The sequence below is a fragment of the Polypterus senegalus genome, chromosome 8, assembly GCF_016835505.1.
Source record: "Polypterus senegalus isolate Bchr_013 chromosome 8, ASM1683550v1, whole genome shotgun sequence".
NCBI lineage: Eukaryota > Metazoa > Chordata > Cladistia > Polypteriformes > Polypteridae > Polypterus > Polypterus senegalus.
This window is the reverse complement of record NC_053161.1, coordinates 15725961-15745098: the sequence shown is the minus strand read 5'-3', so window position 1 is coordinate 15745098 and position 19138 is coordinate 15725961. Positions and strand designations below refer to the sequence as shown.

Genomic DNA, 19138 nt, shown 5'->3' with positions numbered 1-19138 from the left:
AAGTGAATCCAAGTTGCACAGGGTGCTTACTGCAAGACACAGTAGCATAGGGCAAGCCCTGATTGGCCATAGGACCAGCCAATCAGTTCATTGTATATGGCATTTTCCATTAAGTTTTGTAATTGATTGGGTATTTGTTATTTTATATTTTCTTCGGTTTCGAAGTAGTATGTCAAATCCCATTGGTTTACTGAATTTTCAATCAGTGAGTCGATCAATAAATGGGTTGGTGTTACAGTGTTTGTGTAACCTGATTGGTAGTAGTCATTAGATACCCCTGTTTTTGAAATCGATACCGATACTAGTATTTTGTGTCAGATTTCCAATATCGATACTGAGTATTTTTTAAAAAGCACAGGAATTTGTTTTCAATTGATGATAGTGTTTAAAATGGCAAATATTAATGGGCCAGTCTGTATTTGAATTAACTAATATCACAACACAGTGTAAAGGTCACCATAACAAATTTATTACAAAATATATATTAATAGAACGAACATGACATGTCATTTTCTAACCTGCTTACTCCAGACCAGCGCTGTGAGATGGTGCCGGAGCCTACCCAGCTGCCATAGGGTACAAGGTAGGAGCGAACCCTGGACAAGACACCCATCCATCCCAGGGCAAACACACTATAGCCAAGTTTGCTTTGCCAGTTCACCTAACCTGTGTATCTTTGGACTGTGGGAGTAAACTTACACAGCCACAGGGACAACATGCAAACTCAATACAGGAAGGATCCAGGTAGCAAGGAATGAACATACAAATCTAATAAAGATAATATTAACTTTTACGTTTTCATAAAGATTTGGTTATTTGTTTAATACATGTAAAACAGACAATCAGTTCACGAATGTACTTAAACTGATCCCCTTAGAACACTAACATTTACAAAAAAAATGATATTCCCACATTTGCATTTTCTATTATATTCTGTCCTTCTGTTTTCTTGAGAAAGATTTTGTCATATTAGCTTTAAATTTAATTAAGTTTCAAATTTGTATTTAGAAAAAATAATACTGACATTTTTACGCTTAATCCTATTTTGCCTCTACAGGTTAAAGGCAGGAAGAATCAAACAAAATGGACAGAACCCGTGACAAAATGCTCTAAGAGTTGTGCTTCACTATTATGTGTCCTCCATTATGCTAACAACAGGGTTTAAGTTTCATAAGTATTAATGAGTGATAAATGGTAAAATATTTTACTCAACTAAAAAGTCTTCAGTAAACCCCCTTTTACATAATCCTGCTAGCGGCAGAGTTACCTGAATAACATCTTGTGCATCTTTGAAAAACTCTCCTGTAACATCCCTTATCTGGCAGTGATTGCACTAAATCGCCAGGCTTCAGACTTGCATCGCTTTGATGTTTTACAAACGTCTTTCAGCATGTGTGCTTTTTAACTTCTTAAATGGGTTGATTGTTTTGCCACTATACTGCTGATTCTTCTCACAAATATTGCATTGGGCGGCTGTATTATTTTCCATCGGTAAAAAAAAGCAGCATACAACTAAGCTCTCGGTCTGCCATTGGTGTACAGTCTGCACTTATGCAAGGGGCTTCGGTTTATGGCGCTGTTGCGCGATATTTCAATACATGAGCGTGGAAAGTGTGTTAATACATTCTGTGCCTTTTGCAAGAACCTTGTTACCATATCTTAGAGAAAAAAGTAGTAATCGATATTTTTGAATGGTATTCAATACCAAATGGGTACAGTTTGAGTATCAAAGTATCGATTACTGTGGTATCGATCTTCCCATCCCTATTAGACAGTTAACAGAACCTTAAGCTTAACTGTGTATTTTTGACAAACACCAAGAAATAGTTTATTGTGAGGGACTATTTTTGACATGGCATAATAAACGGAAATATCAAGGTTTTTCAAAAAGCTTCTTTTAGCTATATGGAATAAATATCTAGGATGCAGAATACACAGTGTTTGCCCAACAAATTAACAGAAAAGTGGAAACAAGACAACAAAAACTGTCATCTCTTTTGGAGGTGCTTGGCAACTTCCCTGTGGACATTGCCCCTTAATGTTAATGGTTCGTTGTGAGTAATTGTCACACTTCCAAGTACAACTTAAGAGAGTTGAGAGAGGTTTTTCATCCATAAATAGGGTCCAGACGTGTTTGAGATCATCATTGTCATCAGTTCGTATCAGCCATTTGAACACAAACTTGCTGAAAACCTAGATTGCGATGAAATCATCGACCAGTTCAATCTAAAACCCGACATCTGCAGCTGGCCTAAACTTTTACAGGACAGATAGGGACCTGATTGCCTTGATAATTTTTGCTCAGCTTTTGAATGGTCCTAATAATTCAGTTATGTGAATGTACCACACAGTGTGAATAGATGCATTTTTTGGAAATATGCCCTTATATATCCTTCTAAAAACTAAAACACCCACTTTTACACAGGCCCACCCTAAAATCTATTTCTGGCTTTGCCCCTGGCAAGATACACTCCTGCATACATCTATACTAAATCATACCTTCACAAAATGGGATGTGGGAAGAAAACCAAAATATCTAATAAAAAAAAACATTTAATCTCAAATAGAGGATGTGGTGGTTTTAACAAATATATCTTGGTATATGGGGGTAGGGACTCATGTGCAGAATCATTGATTTATTTTTATTTTTTTCAATTAAGTTTATTGTTGTAAGTGTGCTGTGACGAGTTCTCACTTAGGTAAAATGTAAATCCAAACTTTATTAACTATCCGAGCACATAAAGACACAAAGTAGTTTGGAACTGATTAACATGAATAGAGTCCAGCACCATCTGTCTATTAAATAATTGTTAAACTATAGCCAGTTGATAACAGAGGAGAGGAACACCAAAACTCCAGTTAGTAGCATACACAGAGAAAAAAGACCTCTGGTAGGTTCACGGTTGATTATAGCAGAGAAGGTTAAAAACAGATGTTGCCACATTCCTGGAGTTCACTAATTGCTCATTGAAGCCAGACAGAGACCCAAGGACTAGCCCATTTAATAGTCATTATCAGGGTAAACTGAGGTTGGCAGATTGCTTCCATTTCATTTTACAAGTCTTACAAATTTGAATTTGTTAGACCCATTCTAGTTATGTCAAGCCGCACAACTTCCATATCATCTCATCCATTTCTGTGACATTCTATTTTATCTCCCAAGCAATGGCTTCTTCATGTCATGTTAAACACTTTTTAACATCTAGTCTGTATTTTGTACATCGATTTTAGCAGTGTATTCAACACTCTTCAGCTGCATTTGCTGAGAATTTGAGTGGGTTCAGAATTAATTCCAAACCTACTCAGTCATTATACAGCTTTCTTAAGGATTGTAGACAGCAAGTGAGATTTAACACTTCTCTGTCTTTCTCTTTTTTCTTTTCTGATCATTTTGTTGTTGTTTTGGTAATGTGCCGTATATGACAAGATTGATGCAATTTTCATGATATGATAAATTTACATTGTCCCTGATCTTGATATGGCTTTTTTGCCATGCTACTAATCCTTTCACTCTACTCCATTTCTGTCCTTTTCTTCTTGCGGAAAATTCAAAGTATCCATCTGATTACAGTTATATACAGTAACCTTCTTACCAATGCATCACTTTATGTGCCAACTTCCTTTGGCTACTACGTACTACCTTACCCTAATCAGCTCCTGACAAAGCCTGTATGATCTTTTCCCTTCAATATTAAACAGACTTCTTTACATATTCGAATGATGTTTATACTCTCTCCTGGGATTTTTTTAGTATAAGATTGCCCCAGTTTACATTCAACATTTCACTTACAGTAATTAGCAAAACCACCCCATTCCCAATTACATTAGTCAACACTACTAAAAATATCAAGTTCACTGCCTACACACAGAGCTAATACCACTATAATTATAAACATTAATCAGCCACAAAATTAAAACCACCTGCCTAATACTGTGTTAGTCCCCCTTGTGCTGCCAAAAAAGCTCTGACCGCTTTGAAGATGTCTTGTGGTAAGCTGTTAGCAGTAGATAAGTCTTGCAAGAAGTCTTGTAAGTTGCAAGTTGGGGTCTCCATGAAGCAGACTTGCTTTTCAGGCACATCCCACAGATGCTCAATCGCATTGATATCTGGGGAATTTGGAGGCCAAGTCAACACCTTGAACAATTTGTCATGTTCCACAAACAGTTCTTGAAGAATTGTGTAGCAGGGCACATTAGCAGGTAATATTTTTGCCATTACGGGGTATACATAGTCAGCAAAAACGTTTAGGTAGGTGGTATGTGTCAAAGTAATTTCCACATAATGCCACAAAGCAAGGTTTCCCAGCAGAACATCGCTCAGAGCATCACACTGCTTCTGCTGGCTTGCTTTCTTCCCATTGTTCATCCTGCTGACATCTCTTCCCCAGGTAAACAACATACGCACCCACTCATCCACATGACCTAAAAAGAAAATGTGATTCATCACACCAGATCTCCTTCTTCCATTGCTACATGGTTCGTTTCTGACACTAACATGGTCATTGTAAGCTGTGGACAGGGGTCAGCATGGGCACTCTGACCAGTCTGTGGCTATGCAGTCCCAAATGCATCAAGGTGTGATGAACTGTGTATTCTGACAGCATTAAGTTTTTCAGCAATCTGTGGAATCAAACCAGACAGTCTAGTCTAGCCTTCACTACCCACGTGCATCAATGAGTCTTAGACCCACCATGACCCTGTTGCTAATTCACAGAGTGTCCTTCTTTGGCCCACTTTTGGTAGGCACTAACAACTGCGTATCAGGAACACCTCACAAGACCTGCCATTTGGGAGATGCCCTGATCCAGTCATCTAGCCATCACAATTTGGTCCTGGTCAAATTTGATCCTTAAACTTGCACATTTTCATGCTTCCAACAAAACCACTTCAAGAATTGACTTTTCACTTGCTGCCTAGTATGTCTCATTCCTTGACAGGTGCCATTGTAACAAGATAATCAATGTTATTCACTTCACCTGTCAGTGCTTTGAATGTTGAGGCTAATCGGTATGTATGCATTCCATGCTCAAACAAGAAGTGCTACCTAAAACTTTTGTGGCATTGTTGTGTACCCATCCTCTTCTACTTTTTCCATTCCCTCTATTCCCTTTGTCTTTAACCAGCACCTTGAACTTTCCTGTATTCACCTTTAGATCTTACCTTTCCATACCAGCTTTACATTTCAGTATCTTGTAATTCCATTCACTCTTAGATTACTGCATCCTTCAATAACATTAATGCAGAAAATTCAACAAACAGAATCTTGATGAAATTCTCCATATTAAAATTCACAGTGCTCATCTGCTTCATAGAATGTTGTGTAAATGTTTAACATGAAAATGTGAGCGGCATCTTGGGGTATGTCACCAACTGTACTACTAGTAATTTTTGAATACTAGCACTCTAATGTCGCACCGTTAAAAGAAAATATACTGTATTTCTTGCTAGTTCTAAGTAGTGCTTTTTTGTCGAGACTCAATTTTAGAGTGAATTATCTTTGAAATCTAATTTTTATTATGAACCATACTTTATGATCCATATTTAGTATTTTATAAAATGCATGTTAAAAGTGGTGTTCCTCAGGGATCAGTACTGGGTCTGGTGCTTGAAAAAAAAATCACATTCTCACTCAGAGGATCTATTCAAAACTTTTTAAAAATATGGCAGGATCTAATCAATAACATTTTAGAATAATCTTCTATATCAGGGAAAAGGATACTCATCATTCCTTGCTGCTTCAAAGATTCACCTTGTTGACTGGCTCTCCTTTCTTTCTTTCTTTTGGGTGGGGTTGAATTTTGGTTTTGTTAAGTTTGATTTCATTGTAGGGATTGTTATTTGCTTTTAATTAAAATAATACAAATAAAAAAGGAAATTGTTCCCCATGTATATTACTCACACATCATTTTTGACTCAACTGTGATTAATGACACACACATACACATCTTTTCATAGCTGTTAAATCTAGCATCTTTAATAATATTCTGAAACAGTGTCTTCTATAAATAAACAAAATACAGCCAAAACTGTTCAAAATGAAGCTGGGATATGCAAAATCTAAAATAAAAGAAATATTTGGTTTTCATTCTTTGTCAGAGTGCATAAAATGTATCCATTAATTGAAATACTTTGCCTTTCCATTATAGAGAGGCAGGCAAGCGGAGGATAATCTCGCAGTATTATATGTAAAGCAGGAACCAGCTGTTGATGTTACAGTATGCCAGTCCATCATAGTTTCTGGAATGATGCACACAAATCCTTACAGGAACAATTTAGAGTTACAATTAACTTAACATAAGCAGGTTTGGGCTCTGGGAGAAAATACAAGAAAACGTAAAGTGTGTACTCCAGGCACAGAGTAAACGGGTCAAACCCTAAATTCCAAGACTTTGGAACTACAGCTCCAGTCACTGTGTCCAGTTACATAAACGTAATAAAGACATGGAGAGGCTATCTAAAAGTTCTGACCACTGTGCTGCCCATATTTGAATTGTTGAAGAAAAATCATTAAATAAAGTCACTATAAAATAAGTTAATGACTAGTATAATGACCAAAGTGATTCTACCATATATTCAGAAAAGAACTAAAGGAAGTCAACACCAGTTCAAACCTGCTATGCCATAAACAAGGTCTCTTTAAAGCAAGTGCAGACAAGAAAGAGATGGCTGGCAGTGCTGTATATACTGTATATAAACCAGGCAACATAATAACAAGGCTGATTAGAAGTTTAGTAAATAGAAATGAAGGTCACATTGTAGAAAGATGTTTAAAAAAAAACTCATTGTTTATAATGAAAACAGTTAGGTATGTCTTGGGCTTTAAAAACAACCACCCCCAACCCAAGTTCCCTAAATAAACTATACTGGATTAGCTGGAAAGCAATGCACATTTCCATATCTTTAAATAATAATTTTAAAGTGACTCGACATATATTTAGAATCCTAATTATTTTCTTCAGTATAATATTAAAGATTAAGCATGGGAAAATCCCCTACAGCCAGCATGATTTTTTTTGCAGAAAAGTCACCCCACACATCATTAACATTTTAACAAGCTTGTAAATTGAGCATAACATTGTTACAAGTTGTTCTTGGAGTTAACATGCTATTATTTGTCACTATGGAGAAGAAAAGTCTTGTTTTACATGAAAATTTGCCAAACTTGCAACTTATGCCTCATAAAGTCTATTTAGGACAGTTTGCTTACCTGAACAATTCCTCAATGCTTATAATTCAGTTGTGTTTTTATTTATATACAGTACAGATTGTTAAAGGTGCTAGTCTACACATTTTACATAATGATGTCATCCATGCAGTACCTGCTTGGTTTGTATTTGAATAGTTTTAAATACAATATATTCCATTTTAGATAACTGTTTAACTCATTGCATGGTGTAATTAATGATAAAAATCTAAAATGTATTTTATAAATCACATTCCTGTAATTAAAATTAGATGCTTCAAACATCAAAAAATAAAGATGTAAAATGTTTAAACTCATCCAAGCCATCTAACCAAGACAAAACACAATAAAATGCATTCCAGCTCTTACAGAGAGGTTGTTCTTACTTAAGCTATAAACACTGCTGGTATGCCAATTAATGACGTCCGTTTCTTCTACCATAACTAAGTAAACTGAATCCAGGCAGCTCTAGATAAGATCAGCAATCTGGATATCTTTAAACTTTTGCATAAATGAATATGGTAATCTGTTAACACAAAAAAAAAAAAAAAACAAAGAAAGAAAGAAAGAAAGGAGACCTTTACGGTGTCTGATTTCATTCTTTGCTTGAATCACACTACTGTGTAGTCTGCAGAGCAGTAAGGTAAGTATCTTTGTGGATTTCCTTTAAAATTAATATTATAGAAATTAGTTTAAAAGTATGATGACAGAGAGGATTTTAAAAAGAAACAACTGCTTACATCATATAGGTTTCATTTATAAGATTTTCTGAAATACTGTAAAATCTATTTTAAAAAATGTTTTTTTTAATTTTGCAATGGACTGGTACCCTCTCTGGGATTGGTATTGCCTTGTGGCCAGAGATGCCAGAATAGAGTCAAGTCCCCTGTAACCCTAAATTGGATTAAGAATATTTAGAAGTGTTATTTCATATTATGTAACTATGTAGTTATGTAAATATTTTTATAGTATTTAGTAAGTCAGAACGTTTAGTTTAAATGATTACTTACTAATATAAGTAATTAGTTTGATTTGGCTTATACTGTATATTGTGTTCAATTTTCTTTTTAAAAAATGTCAACACGTGAATCTTCTTGGATGTTTGTCCTAATGATTTTCACAAAAATGCTTGAAAGGAAGACATGATGTGAAAAATAAAATAAGTCTTAGGTAATTAGCATTTTTCTGTTTCAAAAGGTACTGTAGAATTTGAAGTTTATGAACCTTCAAAATGATGATGCAAATAGTATTTAATTTAAAACTTAAATCTCAGCCTTACCAGATTCAAACAGATGTGCTTTAACAGAGTATAAAAGCTTTCATTAAGAAACCTGACAGCAGTTTTTAGCTTTTGGGGTGGGCTGAAGTGCACTATGGTTGCAAACAAAGAACTTTTTGTTCTTTCTTATATAAGAATACTAAACAGTTGTTTCTTATTTCTGTCTTGCATTTTGTGAAAATGAATCAGATACCTTTCTTTAATGTCATTTATGTATGGCTATGTCACTGCTCCACAGGATCGATTCGAAAGCTGCTCGGGTGTATGTGTTTTTCCCAGGGTGCTTTGGTTTCCCTCCACATCTGAAATATACTCTTTGTGAGAATAATTAGCTACTACAAATTGACCAGGTCTGAGTAAGCGTGGGTGTGTCAGAAGACCCCGCAGTTGAATGGTCTCTCATTCTGAAATGAGTCCTGCCTGGTGCCAGATGCAGTCAGTATAGACCTTAGCTTTCTGCAGTCATGCGAGTTCAGATAATGGAAGAGAGAGAGAGAGAGATTGGGAGCATTTACTGATAACACGTTGCCGCACCCTCCACATGCCAGACCACCTGGATTGGAACCGAGTGCAGTGGGTGACACCTCAGCACCACACTGGAACAGTGTTGAGTTTTTTTTTATGGTGGCTGGAGTGCCAATCCTGCCATCAACCCCCAAGTTTTCTCTGTAAATTGTTGGACCTGCTTGCAGGGCTTGATGCAGAATAACATCATACCCAGGATGAAGCAATTGCAGGTTAAGGGCCTTGCTCAAGGGCCCACTTCTGGCATTTACAGGAGTTGAACCAGCAACCTTCCGATTGCCAGCACTTATCCCTAGCCTCAGAGCACCACTCCATCCTATGGAGGGATGAATAACAAATCATTTTAATTTGCAAGATTTTATTTATTCTTGTTATCAATGATATTTCTAGAATTAAAATTTTGGTTGAGCCACATAGACCTAACCTATCAGAAGGTGTAAAGCCATAATAAGAAGCTGTACAGAGGATCTGTGTGTGTATGTGTGTGTGTGATCAAACTTGCAACACACTCCACCGATCCTCTGATCCATTGGTGTTGGTACACACCTGCTGGTGAGTCTCAGGAAGGATCTTGGGGGAAAAAAAGTGCAGATAGTATTGTCTCCAACCAGTGAGTGGTGTGACGTGGAGCCAACGGCATAAATGAGCAGATGTCGGCCTTGGCAGAGAAAGATCTGTGTAGGTGCATTGAAGGAACATTGGAAGATCAGAGTGGCAGTAGAGGGCCTTCTAGGAAGAAGATGCCCTCCATTAAATCTTGTGTGAGTGAATAAGTGAGAAACACTGCATTTCACAATGTATTGGGCTACTGGGAAAATAGCCAAATAATGACATAAAACTAAATTACATTAAGATGATTATCTTTCAACATATTTTGTCAGAGGTAGCATGGTGGTGCAGTGGGTAGCGCTGCTGCCTTGCAGTTAGGAGACCCGGGTTAGCTTCCCAGGTCATCCTTGCATGAAGTTTACATGTTCTCCCCATGTCTGTGTGGGTTTCCTACAGGTACTCCGGTTACCTCCCACAGTCCAAAGACATGCAGGTTAGGTGGATTGATGATTCTAAATTGACCCTAGTGTGTGCTTGGTGTGTGTGTGTGTGTGTGCACCCTGCCCAGTGTTTGTTTCCTGCCTTGCGCCCTGTGTTGGCTGGGATTGGCTCCAGCGGACCCCCGTGACCCTGATATAGTGGGTTGGATAATGGATGGATGGATATTTTGTCAGGCAGTACAACCACGAAAGAACAGTATTAAAATATATCAACATTAACATCAAGTAAACACCAAAAGCAGGAAAAATGATGACAATTATTCCACAATAGTAAGATGTAAGTTCACACACTATTTATATTGCATCACAAAAGGTTTCTGGCCTTCAAGTCCCAAGACAGAACTGAAAAGTTCAGGCTGCATATGTGCTCACCTGACCAAAAGACACTGCAGGATCCAAGGGCTTGCCCAAACAACCTGGAAACAGGGCAGCAGCAGCAGACAGTAGGGAAATTTCCCATAACTTCAAAAAGATAATATTTTTCTAAACAAAAAATTGCATTAAGCATATCATGGAAAGTTGGACTATAACAAAGAAGTCAAGTTTGCTATTGATGTTATAATTTTTGCACAACAATGCAATGTGCTAGGAATGGTGGGGATTGTCATTCCTGCCCATAATACAGAGTTGACACTACCTGTTATGGTGTATATGGTTACCATAATTTATAAATTTGTTGTATTCACTTTCTTTTTATTATTTAAATGAAGACACTAGTTTCCATTGTTTTCTGAATATCCTTACAAAACTGCTATATGGTAAAAGTGTATCTCATGTCAGGCTATTATAGTAGGTGTGTGCAAGTCAACAATGGCTAATCAATATATAATATTTTGATACCAAGAATTCATGATGAAAAGCTGTATTATGAAACTGAATTGAATAAAATAAAAGTAGCAGTTTATATGTGCTGTTACATGGAGAGACATTCTTGGCTATTACTTAAGGGTGTCAAATATTAGATGTCTATATCATGCTCTAAGTTGTTTACCAATTATATAAATAGCATGTCAAGACATTCAGAATCCCACAAAAATAGTTTGGCTTTAAGGTATCATTGCATACTAAAGCAGTAGCAGCATTTTATTCCCCTACAATTTTTTTGATTTTATTTTGTTACTAGTTTATTAACAGGGCGGCATGGTGGCGCAGTGGTAGCGCTGCTGCCTCGCAGTTAGGAGACCCGGGTTTGCTTCCTGGGTCCTCCCTGCGTGGAGTTTGCATGTTCTCCCCATGTCTGCGTGGGTTTCCTCCGGGCGCTCCGGTTTCCTCCCACAATCCACAGATATGCAGGTTAGGTGGATTGGCGGTTCTAAATTGGCCCGGGTGTGTTTGTGTGTGTCCTGTGGTGGGTTGGCACCCTGCCCAGGATTGGTTCCTGCCCTGTGTTGGCTGGCATTGGCTCCAGCAGACCCCCGTGACCCTGTATTCGGATTCAGCGGGTTAGAAAATGGATGGATGGATGGATAAAGTATATCAATCTATCTATCTATCTTCTTCGTTTTTATCTTTCTGCTGCTCCCATTAGGGATTGCCACAGCAGATCATCTTCTTCCTTATCTTTCTGTCCTTTGCATCTTGTTCTGTTACACCCATCACCTGCATGTCCTCTCTCACCACATCATCCATAAACCTTCTCTTAGGCCTTTCTCTTTTCCTCTTCCCTGGCAGCTCTGTCCTTAGCATCAGTCTCCCAATATACCCAGCATCTCTCCTCTGCACATGTCCAAACCAATGCAATCTCGCCTCTCTAACTTTGTCTCCCAACCGTCCAACTTGAGCTGACCCTCTAATGTACTCATTTCTAATCCTGTCCTTCCTCATCACACCCAATGCAAATCTTAGCATCTTTAACTCTGCTACCTCCAGCTCTGTCTCCTGCTTTCTGGTCAGTGCCACCGTCTCCAACCCATATAACATAGCTGGTCTCACTACTGTCCTGTAGACCCTCCCTTTCACTCTTGCTGATATCCATCTGTCATAAATTACTCCTGACACTCTTCTCCACCCATTCCGCCCTGCCTGCACTCTGTTTTTCACCCTCTCTTCTACAATTCCCATTACTCTGTACTGTTGATTCCATGTATTTAAACTCATCCACCTTCGCCAACTCTACTCCCTGCATCCTCACCATTCCACTGACCTCCCTCTTATTCACACACATGTATTCTGTCTTGTTCCTACTGACCTTCATTCCTGTCCTCTCTAGAGCATATCTCCACCTCTCCAGAGTCTTCTCATCCTGCTCCCTACTATTGATACAGATTACATTATCATCCATCTATCTATCTATCTATCTATCTATCTATCTATCTATCTATCTATCTATCTATCTATCTATCTATCTATCTATCTATCTATCATCTCACCAGAATGTATGGGAACTACTGACATCCAAGTAATTACAGATGAAACCAAAAATGTTCAAATATAATTAATTAATTCTTATACAGAAAATTCACTTTCTTGAATTATAAATATGAATTTGTAGCACTTTCATATTATATGATATTAAGGAAAAAATACTTATTCCACTTACAAAAAATTCATTACACAGGAAAGCAAATTTGTTACCTGAGGCTGAAATCGATAGGCCAGTAATAAAGACTGATCTTAAGAGTGTGTGCTAGTATTTTTTTAAAGTTACAAAACCCAGGTGTATGCACTTTGTTTACATCTTTAACATCATTTAATGGCAATGTATACAAAGAAAAAAATCTACTTAAAAATAACATTATGCTAAGTATTAGAAAATAAGTCAATACAGTTATGAGACTGCAACAGGTATTGAACAAAATTCCAAATTTAGAATGTGAACTGCCTAAGAATAGAACCTGACAATTAAATATTATACCTCAGCTGCTTCTGACTTCTTTTCTTTATCTATTTTTCTTTTTGTTTATTTAGAGATAAATGAATTATTAAAACAAGCCATGTTGTCAAATTTATTGATTGGAATTCTGCACCTTTAATTGTGTGTCTGAATAAATATATTTTAATAGTCCAGTAAAAGGAGAAATTTCCATTGAATGCCATTACAGATATAACATATCTGTCATAGCAAGAATATATGCATTTCTGTAATGGCAAAATATCTTATACCATAATTATACACATATAAATATACAGAATGGTGTGGCAGAGGGTGGCACTGCTATCTTCTAGATCCAGTGTCTTGACTTCAAACTTCACACCTAAGCAGTATCTATTTGGAGTTTGCATGTTGCTCCCATGTTTGTGTTTTTATTGTTCTCTAAGATGTGTAGGTAAGGTTAATGCACATTGTCCCTTGTTTGGGTGTGTGTGTAAATGGGTCCTGTTAGTGCTGCCCTGTGCAGAGTTTGTTTTTGATTGGCATCCAGTGCTGCTGAGATAGGTTCCATCTTCCATCAACCACGATGTAGATTAAGTGGGTTTGAGAATGTTATATAACACAAAATTTCTTATGTTGTCAAATATATTTGATGGCACAGTGGTATAGTTTTTAGCACTGCTTCTTTAATAATAAATGATGAATCCCAAGACTAATTTCTCACTGTTTATGTCTGTGTTCCTACCTTTTCATTATTATTTTCATATGTTCTGGTTTTTCACCCATATGCGTGGTTAACTGGTGCGTGAGTGGCTGTGGTGATGGACTAATGCTGCTTTCAGGGGTTGGTTCCTGCAACCCAGGGTTAGGCTTTGGACGACTCTGAAGTGGATTAAGGAATTTTATGCTATTATGTATTTTATATTTTTTAATAAGTAGTAAGTTCTACAGTGCCATGTACTCTTATTCTTTACTAGCTGAAGTCTGTCTGCAAGGTCTTGTTTCTAAGAGTCTGAGGAAAAATGTATAAAAACATCAGGGTTTTTAAGAGGCACAGGTTACACATGGCAAAACTTCAATGTGGGATATTATATACAGTAGACAGTTTCTAAATGTAAACTGAATATCCATCCATCCTCTATCCGCTGAATCCAAACACAGGGTCACACACAAACGGGCCAATTTAGAAACGCCAGTCCACCTAACCAGCATGTCTTTGGATTGTGGGAGGAAACCCATGAAGACACGGGGAGAACATGCAAACTCCACGCAGGGAGGACCCGGGAAGCAAACCCGGGTCTCCTAACTGCGAGGCAGCAGTGCTACCACTGCGCCACCTTAAACGGAATATGTTGATGGTTATTTAGTATGCCAAAGAGATATTTTTAAAGGTTTTATTCCAGGACAACAGAGCAGTACAGATTAAGGTCTAGGTGCCAGACAGAGCAGACACAGAGGGGGTGGTAGAAAGATTTAACAGCATAATGTTTGAAGACTGGTTTCTTAGCAGGGATTAATGAATGAAACATGCAAAATTGGTGAAAGGGGAGTGGGAAAGACAACAGTATACCACATGTCCTTAGGACTGATCAGAGTTAAATGCAGAAAAAGAAAGAGAGTTACACCAATACTACAATACATTATCTGGCTATGTCTTATATACTAACTTACCATTAATTGTCCTCAGAGTCAAAGTAGGTGTACTTATAGTTCTGGTGTATGTGATGCTTTATTCCCTCCCAGGTTGGCTTTCTCCTGATACATGAAAGAATCTTCACCACACTTTATTTCTTTGTTTTAGGAGCTTGTCTCCTTCATCACCTTTATTGCACTTTCTGGTTGTGGGCAGTACTGCAGTTTCTTTTAAGGTCCCAACACTCTCTTCCAGTCTTCTGGGCAACCGGTGATCAGTCAGTTACCATTTTCATCAAGATGAACACGTGTGTTTTATGTATACGGTTTTCATTTGCTCAGACACTTGCCATCCATCCATCATCCAACCCGCTATATCTTAACTACAGGGTCACGGGTCTGCTGGAGCCAATCCCAGCCAGCACAGGACACAAGACAGGAAACAAACCCCGGGCAGGGCACCAGCCCACCACAGGGCACATACACCAAGCACACACTAGAGACAATTTAGAATTGCCAATCCACCTAACCTGCATGTCTTTGGACTGTGGGAGGAAACCGGAGTACCCGGAGGAAACCCACGCAGACACGGGGAAAAAATGCAAACTCCACACAGGGAGGACCCAGGAAGTGAACCTGGGTCTCCCAAATGCAAGGTAACAGCGCTACCCACTGCGCCGCCCTCAGACACTTGCCATCTTCTTTACAAATGTCTGAACTAATGGCACCCCTTACCCAACTCCTGTTACAGATGGTCTTGCATTTTTCCAGTCCAGCCCAAGTTACCGTTTGGAATGGAAGGGATTGCTTTAGCCTTTGTTTTGGCCGCAACCAATAAGCACTAGGTCTTTGCTATCAAGCAGAAGCTACAGGCAGGCTAAGCAGAGAGTTTGATGGAGGAAGCTGGGATCTGGATTTTGAAAAGAGTTTTAAAGGGGAGGAATAGAGGTCTTGCCATTGGTTTGTTGGATGAACATCCTTTTGGCTGACAATGGGTGCAAACTTCTGTCCATCAACTTATGCTTGAGTTATGATTCTTTGTTCAAACTGAGTGTCCATTCGGTACCTCTAAGAGCTGTCTCTTGCAAAGTCTGTGATGGATTATTTTATCGGATAAGATACAAAGGTTGCATTCTGACAAGAAAGCCCCTTCATTGAAACTGAGACATTTTTAGGTGGTATTTTTAAGCCAGGACTCGTGCTCTATCCATAGAAGAAATTGATAATTTCAGTCTGTCCCGCAGCTTACAAATATGGAGTGTAATTTTAAGGGAAGAAGAAAAAACTGGAAGGGAAGGTAGGAGACATTGCTCTCTATAAGAGACAAAATTAGAGGAACTGAGAGCAAGGTGAACCAGAAGAATGGTGGACAAAGACTAAATGGTTAGTGATAAATCTCTGATTCTGGCAGTGGCGTACGTTGGACGAAAAGCCTCAGGCTCAAATATTGAAATCCTACCTCTGTATCACTTAGTTACTGTTAGCAAATCACTTTGCCTGACTGTGCTGCATTATAAAAGTACTTTTATAAAAAATAACTGTTATTTCTGTGAAAGTTGTTCTACAGCATATTCTCATACATACTGTTCTAAGATGATGCTTACCATGGAAGATGCTATATAAAATAATCATTATTTTCCAGTCCAGCATTGATGATTTTTATTCATACTAGCTGTGCTACCCATCTAAGACATGTTAAAATCTATGTAATCAACATAGACCTCAGCCTTAACGTTTACAGTGCATGTGTGTCCATCCAGTCGCTATGTATTGGACATTTAGGCAGACACACAGACACTTGTCCTTTTATTAAGTTGGATTTGAATTTATTTGTACTTCTAATTAATTTTGAATATTTACTGCTTTATTTATTATATAATATTTCTTTTGTGCTTTTTACAGATTTCATACTGAAAGCAAATACTCCTCGTTTGTAAACTACTTGTCTCAGACTTCAGGATGACATCAGGATCCTTATTTCGAAGTGAGGAGATGTGTTTAGCTCAAATCTTCTTCCAAGTTGAGACAGCTTACAGCTGCATAGCAGAATTAGGAGAACTGGGCCTTGTCCAGTTTAGAGATGTGAGTATTGAGAATTGATTTAATAACTTTAATGTGCACCAGTCAATTCAAGCTAATTTGAACCTGCCCTTTAGTTTTGACATTTGTCTCATTTTTCAAGTTCAATGTACTTGAAAAAACAAATGAATGATAATTGTGTTTGTGAGAATTACTTACTAACATTTTGAAATAACATCTTTTTTTTTCTTTCTTTTCTGGTCTGGTGCCTCCTGGCTCCCAAGCTTGAGAAAAACCCCACATATGATATACTGTTCAGCTTATTTTGATGTCTAGTTATGTAAAATGTTGAGCTTTTTGGGTTCCCACATTTTCCTGAAAAAAATTATTTTTAGACATTTTTGCTGTATTTAGCCATATTTTTTGCATGCAATTACCCCCTTAGGATAAAGAATAAACCAATAGCGTCTTCAGCAGAAATTATAAGAAAGACTTGGAAGTTGTTCATGTCACATCAACCGATCCCAGGGTTTCACCCTTTAATGGTATACAAGAAATCAAACTTACTCCTTTTCACAAATCTGTGAAAAAAATATCAGTAATATGGGCATGTAGAATGTTGTTTTAAGCTGCTTCTAGGTTGCTGGTTACAAATATGATAATATTTTTGATATTTGAATCTTTACTGAGGGTGGCACGGTGGTGCAGTGGTAGGTGGTCCTCCCTGCGTGGAGTTTGCATGTTCTCCCTGTGTCTGCGTGGGTTTCCTCCGGGCGCTCCGGTTTCCTCCCACAGTCCAAAGACATGCAAGTTAGGTGGATTGGCGATTCTAAATTGGCCCTAGTGTGCTCTGTTTGTGTGTGTCCTGCGGTGGGTTGGCACCCTGCCCAGGATTGGTTCCTGCCTTGTGCCCTGTGTTGGCTGGGATTGTCTCAGACCCCCGTGACCCTGTGTTCAGATTCAGCGGGTTGGGAAATGGATGGATGGATCTTTACTGATGGCCCTTACCCTCTAAGAGCATCTCCCAGAAGGTTAAAAATGTCCAACATAAGTATGTGGGTTATCATTTTAGACTATTTCAAAGTCAGTGATTATGAAGATGTCATTTTTGATTTTTAATCTTTTACTAGGGCTCTTGGTCTCTATGGACTCCTATCAGAAGGTGAAAAATAATATTTTTCATTAAAATTAAAATGTTTGACACAACTATTCCTATTCCTGCTTATTATGTACCTCGTGAAATAAATCATTACATTTCTTATGACCACAGCAGCTTATGAAAATTCATACTTTTTTGTTATACATGTATTACAGCAAATTACAGGTGTAGTGTCAGTTGTGGAAAACAATGAACTATAGGAATGTTTGGGCTAGATTGAGAACTAAAATATGTTGTTACTTCTGCATATTTTAGCTTAATGAAAATGTGAATGCCTTCCAAAGAAAATATGTGAATGAAGTAAGAAGATGTGAAACAATGGCAAGAATTATCAGTAAGTATTATCTATAGCTAAGAGTAAATCAAAGTTGCTGTTCCAGTACAATCATTGACTTTCAAGCAGTCCACTTTAAAAGCAGCTTCTGACTTCATAAAGTAGTAATTACACAAAAAGAAATTGCATGCCTTTATGCATATAGCCAATGCTTTATGATATCAAAGGCCAGTATTAGCAGCCCTAGTGTGACAGCTTGTTCTTCCAGGAACACCAGAAACCCAACTATAAAATGATAGAATTGGTTTGAATATTTTTGCAAGGCACTGCATATATTATTGCAGTGTCTGACAAAAATATTCAGACCAATTCTATAATTTTACTGAATTACAAATCTTTGGTCTCTAATATATTTTATTTCAAAGTTGTGGAGCTCAACTTTCATTTTTTGCCAGTTACAGCTCCTAGCCTGAGATGAAAGAATAGCTTTGCAAAATATGAAAGTAATTAGACCTACAGTATTTGTTTACCTAGCTGATGTCTTTATCCAAAGTGACTTAAAAATATAGTTTATTGTTCCCATATTTCTGCAACAAAAGTTGGAGAAGTAGGAGAGGCAGAGTAGCAAGTTTCAGAACATTTGTTACAGTTCTGGGAGAGACTATCACGGGCAATTTTTTTGTTATTGTTGCTTTTAACAATGTACATTGGAAACAATTAAACAATTTGATAATTATTAATTATCAAAGTACTGTAGAACCCTGAGCCTGTGATTAGTAAAGAGTACTATACAAAAATTAACTGAACTAAATTGAATGGAAATTTATACTTTACTTCTTATGAGGTCATTTTGTTGATAACATTGCCAGAAATGTACAAAATGCAAAAACACTATGACAAAATAAAGCAATATTTTTTCAAGTTTACATTAAAAATTATAATGAAATTTTAAATTTGACGTTAAAAAGAGAATTTTATTTAGATAGATAGATAGATAGATAGATAGAAAGAAATGTATTTGTCCTCAAGGGGAAATTAGACTTTTACAGAAGCTCTTTAACTAAATAAATGCATACATTTAATATTTTGTATGCATAAAAATTATTTTTCTTGCCCAGTATAGAACATTCTGCTTCAACTATGAAAACTGTATCGATATTTGTATATTATTCCTAAATAGGTTGCCTTTAAACTATTACATTCAGA

The 19138-nt window shown here is 37.4% G+C and overlaps 1 protein-coding gene across 1 annotated transcript in view; it reads left to right on the top strand.

Annotated features, from left to right (window-relative positions):
- Positions 1–7730: 7730 nt before the first annotated feature.
- LOC120533815 (V-type proton ATPase 116 kDa subunit a-like) overlaps positions 7731–19138 on the top strand; it is a 59369-nt gene continuing 47961 nt past the window's right edge. Inside the window, exons 1-3 of the mRNA XM_039760820.1 lie at positions 7731–7826; positions 16383–16562; positions 17914–17992. Of these exons, the coding sequence (XP_039616754.1) occupies positions 16440–16562; positions 17914–17992 (202 nt within the window). The 5' untranslated portion in view covers positions 7731–7826; positions 16383–16439. The remainder of the gene's footprint in view (positions 7827–16382; positions 16563–17913; positions 17993–19138) is intronic.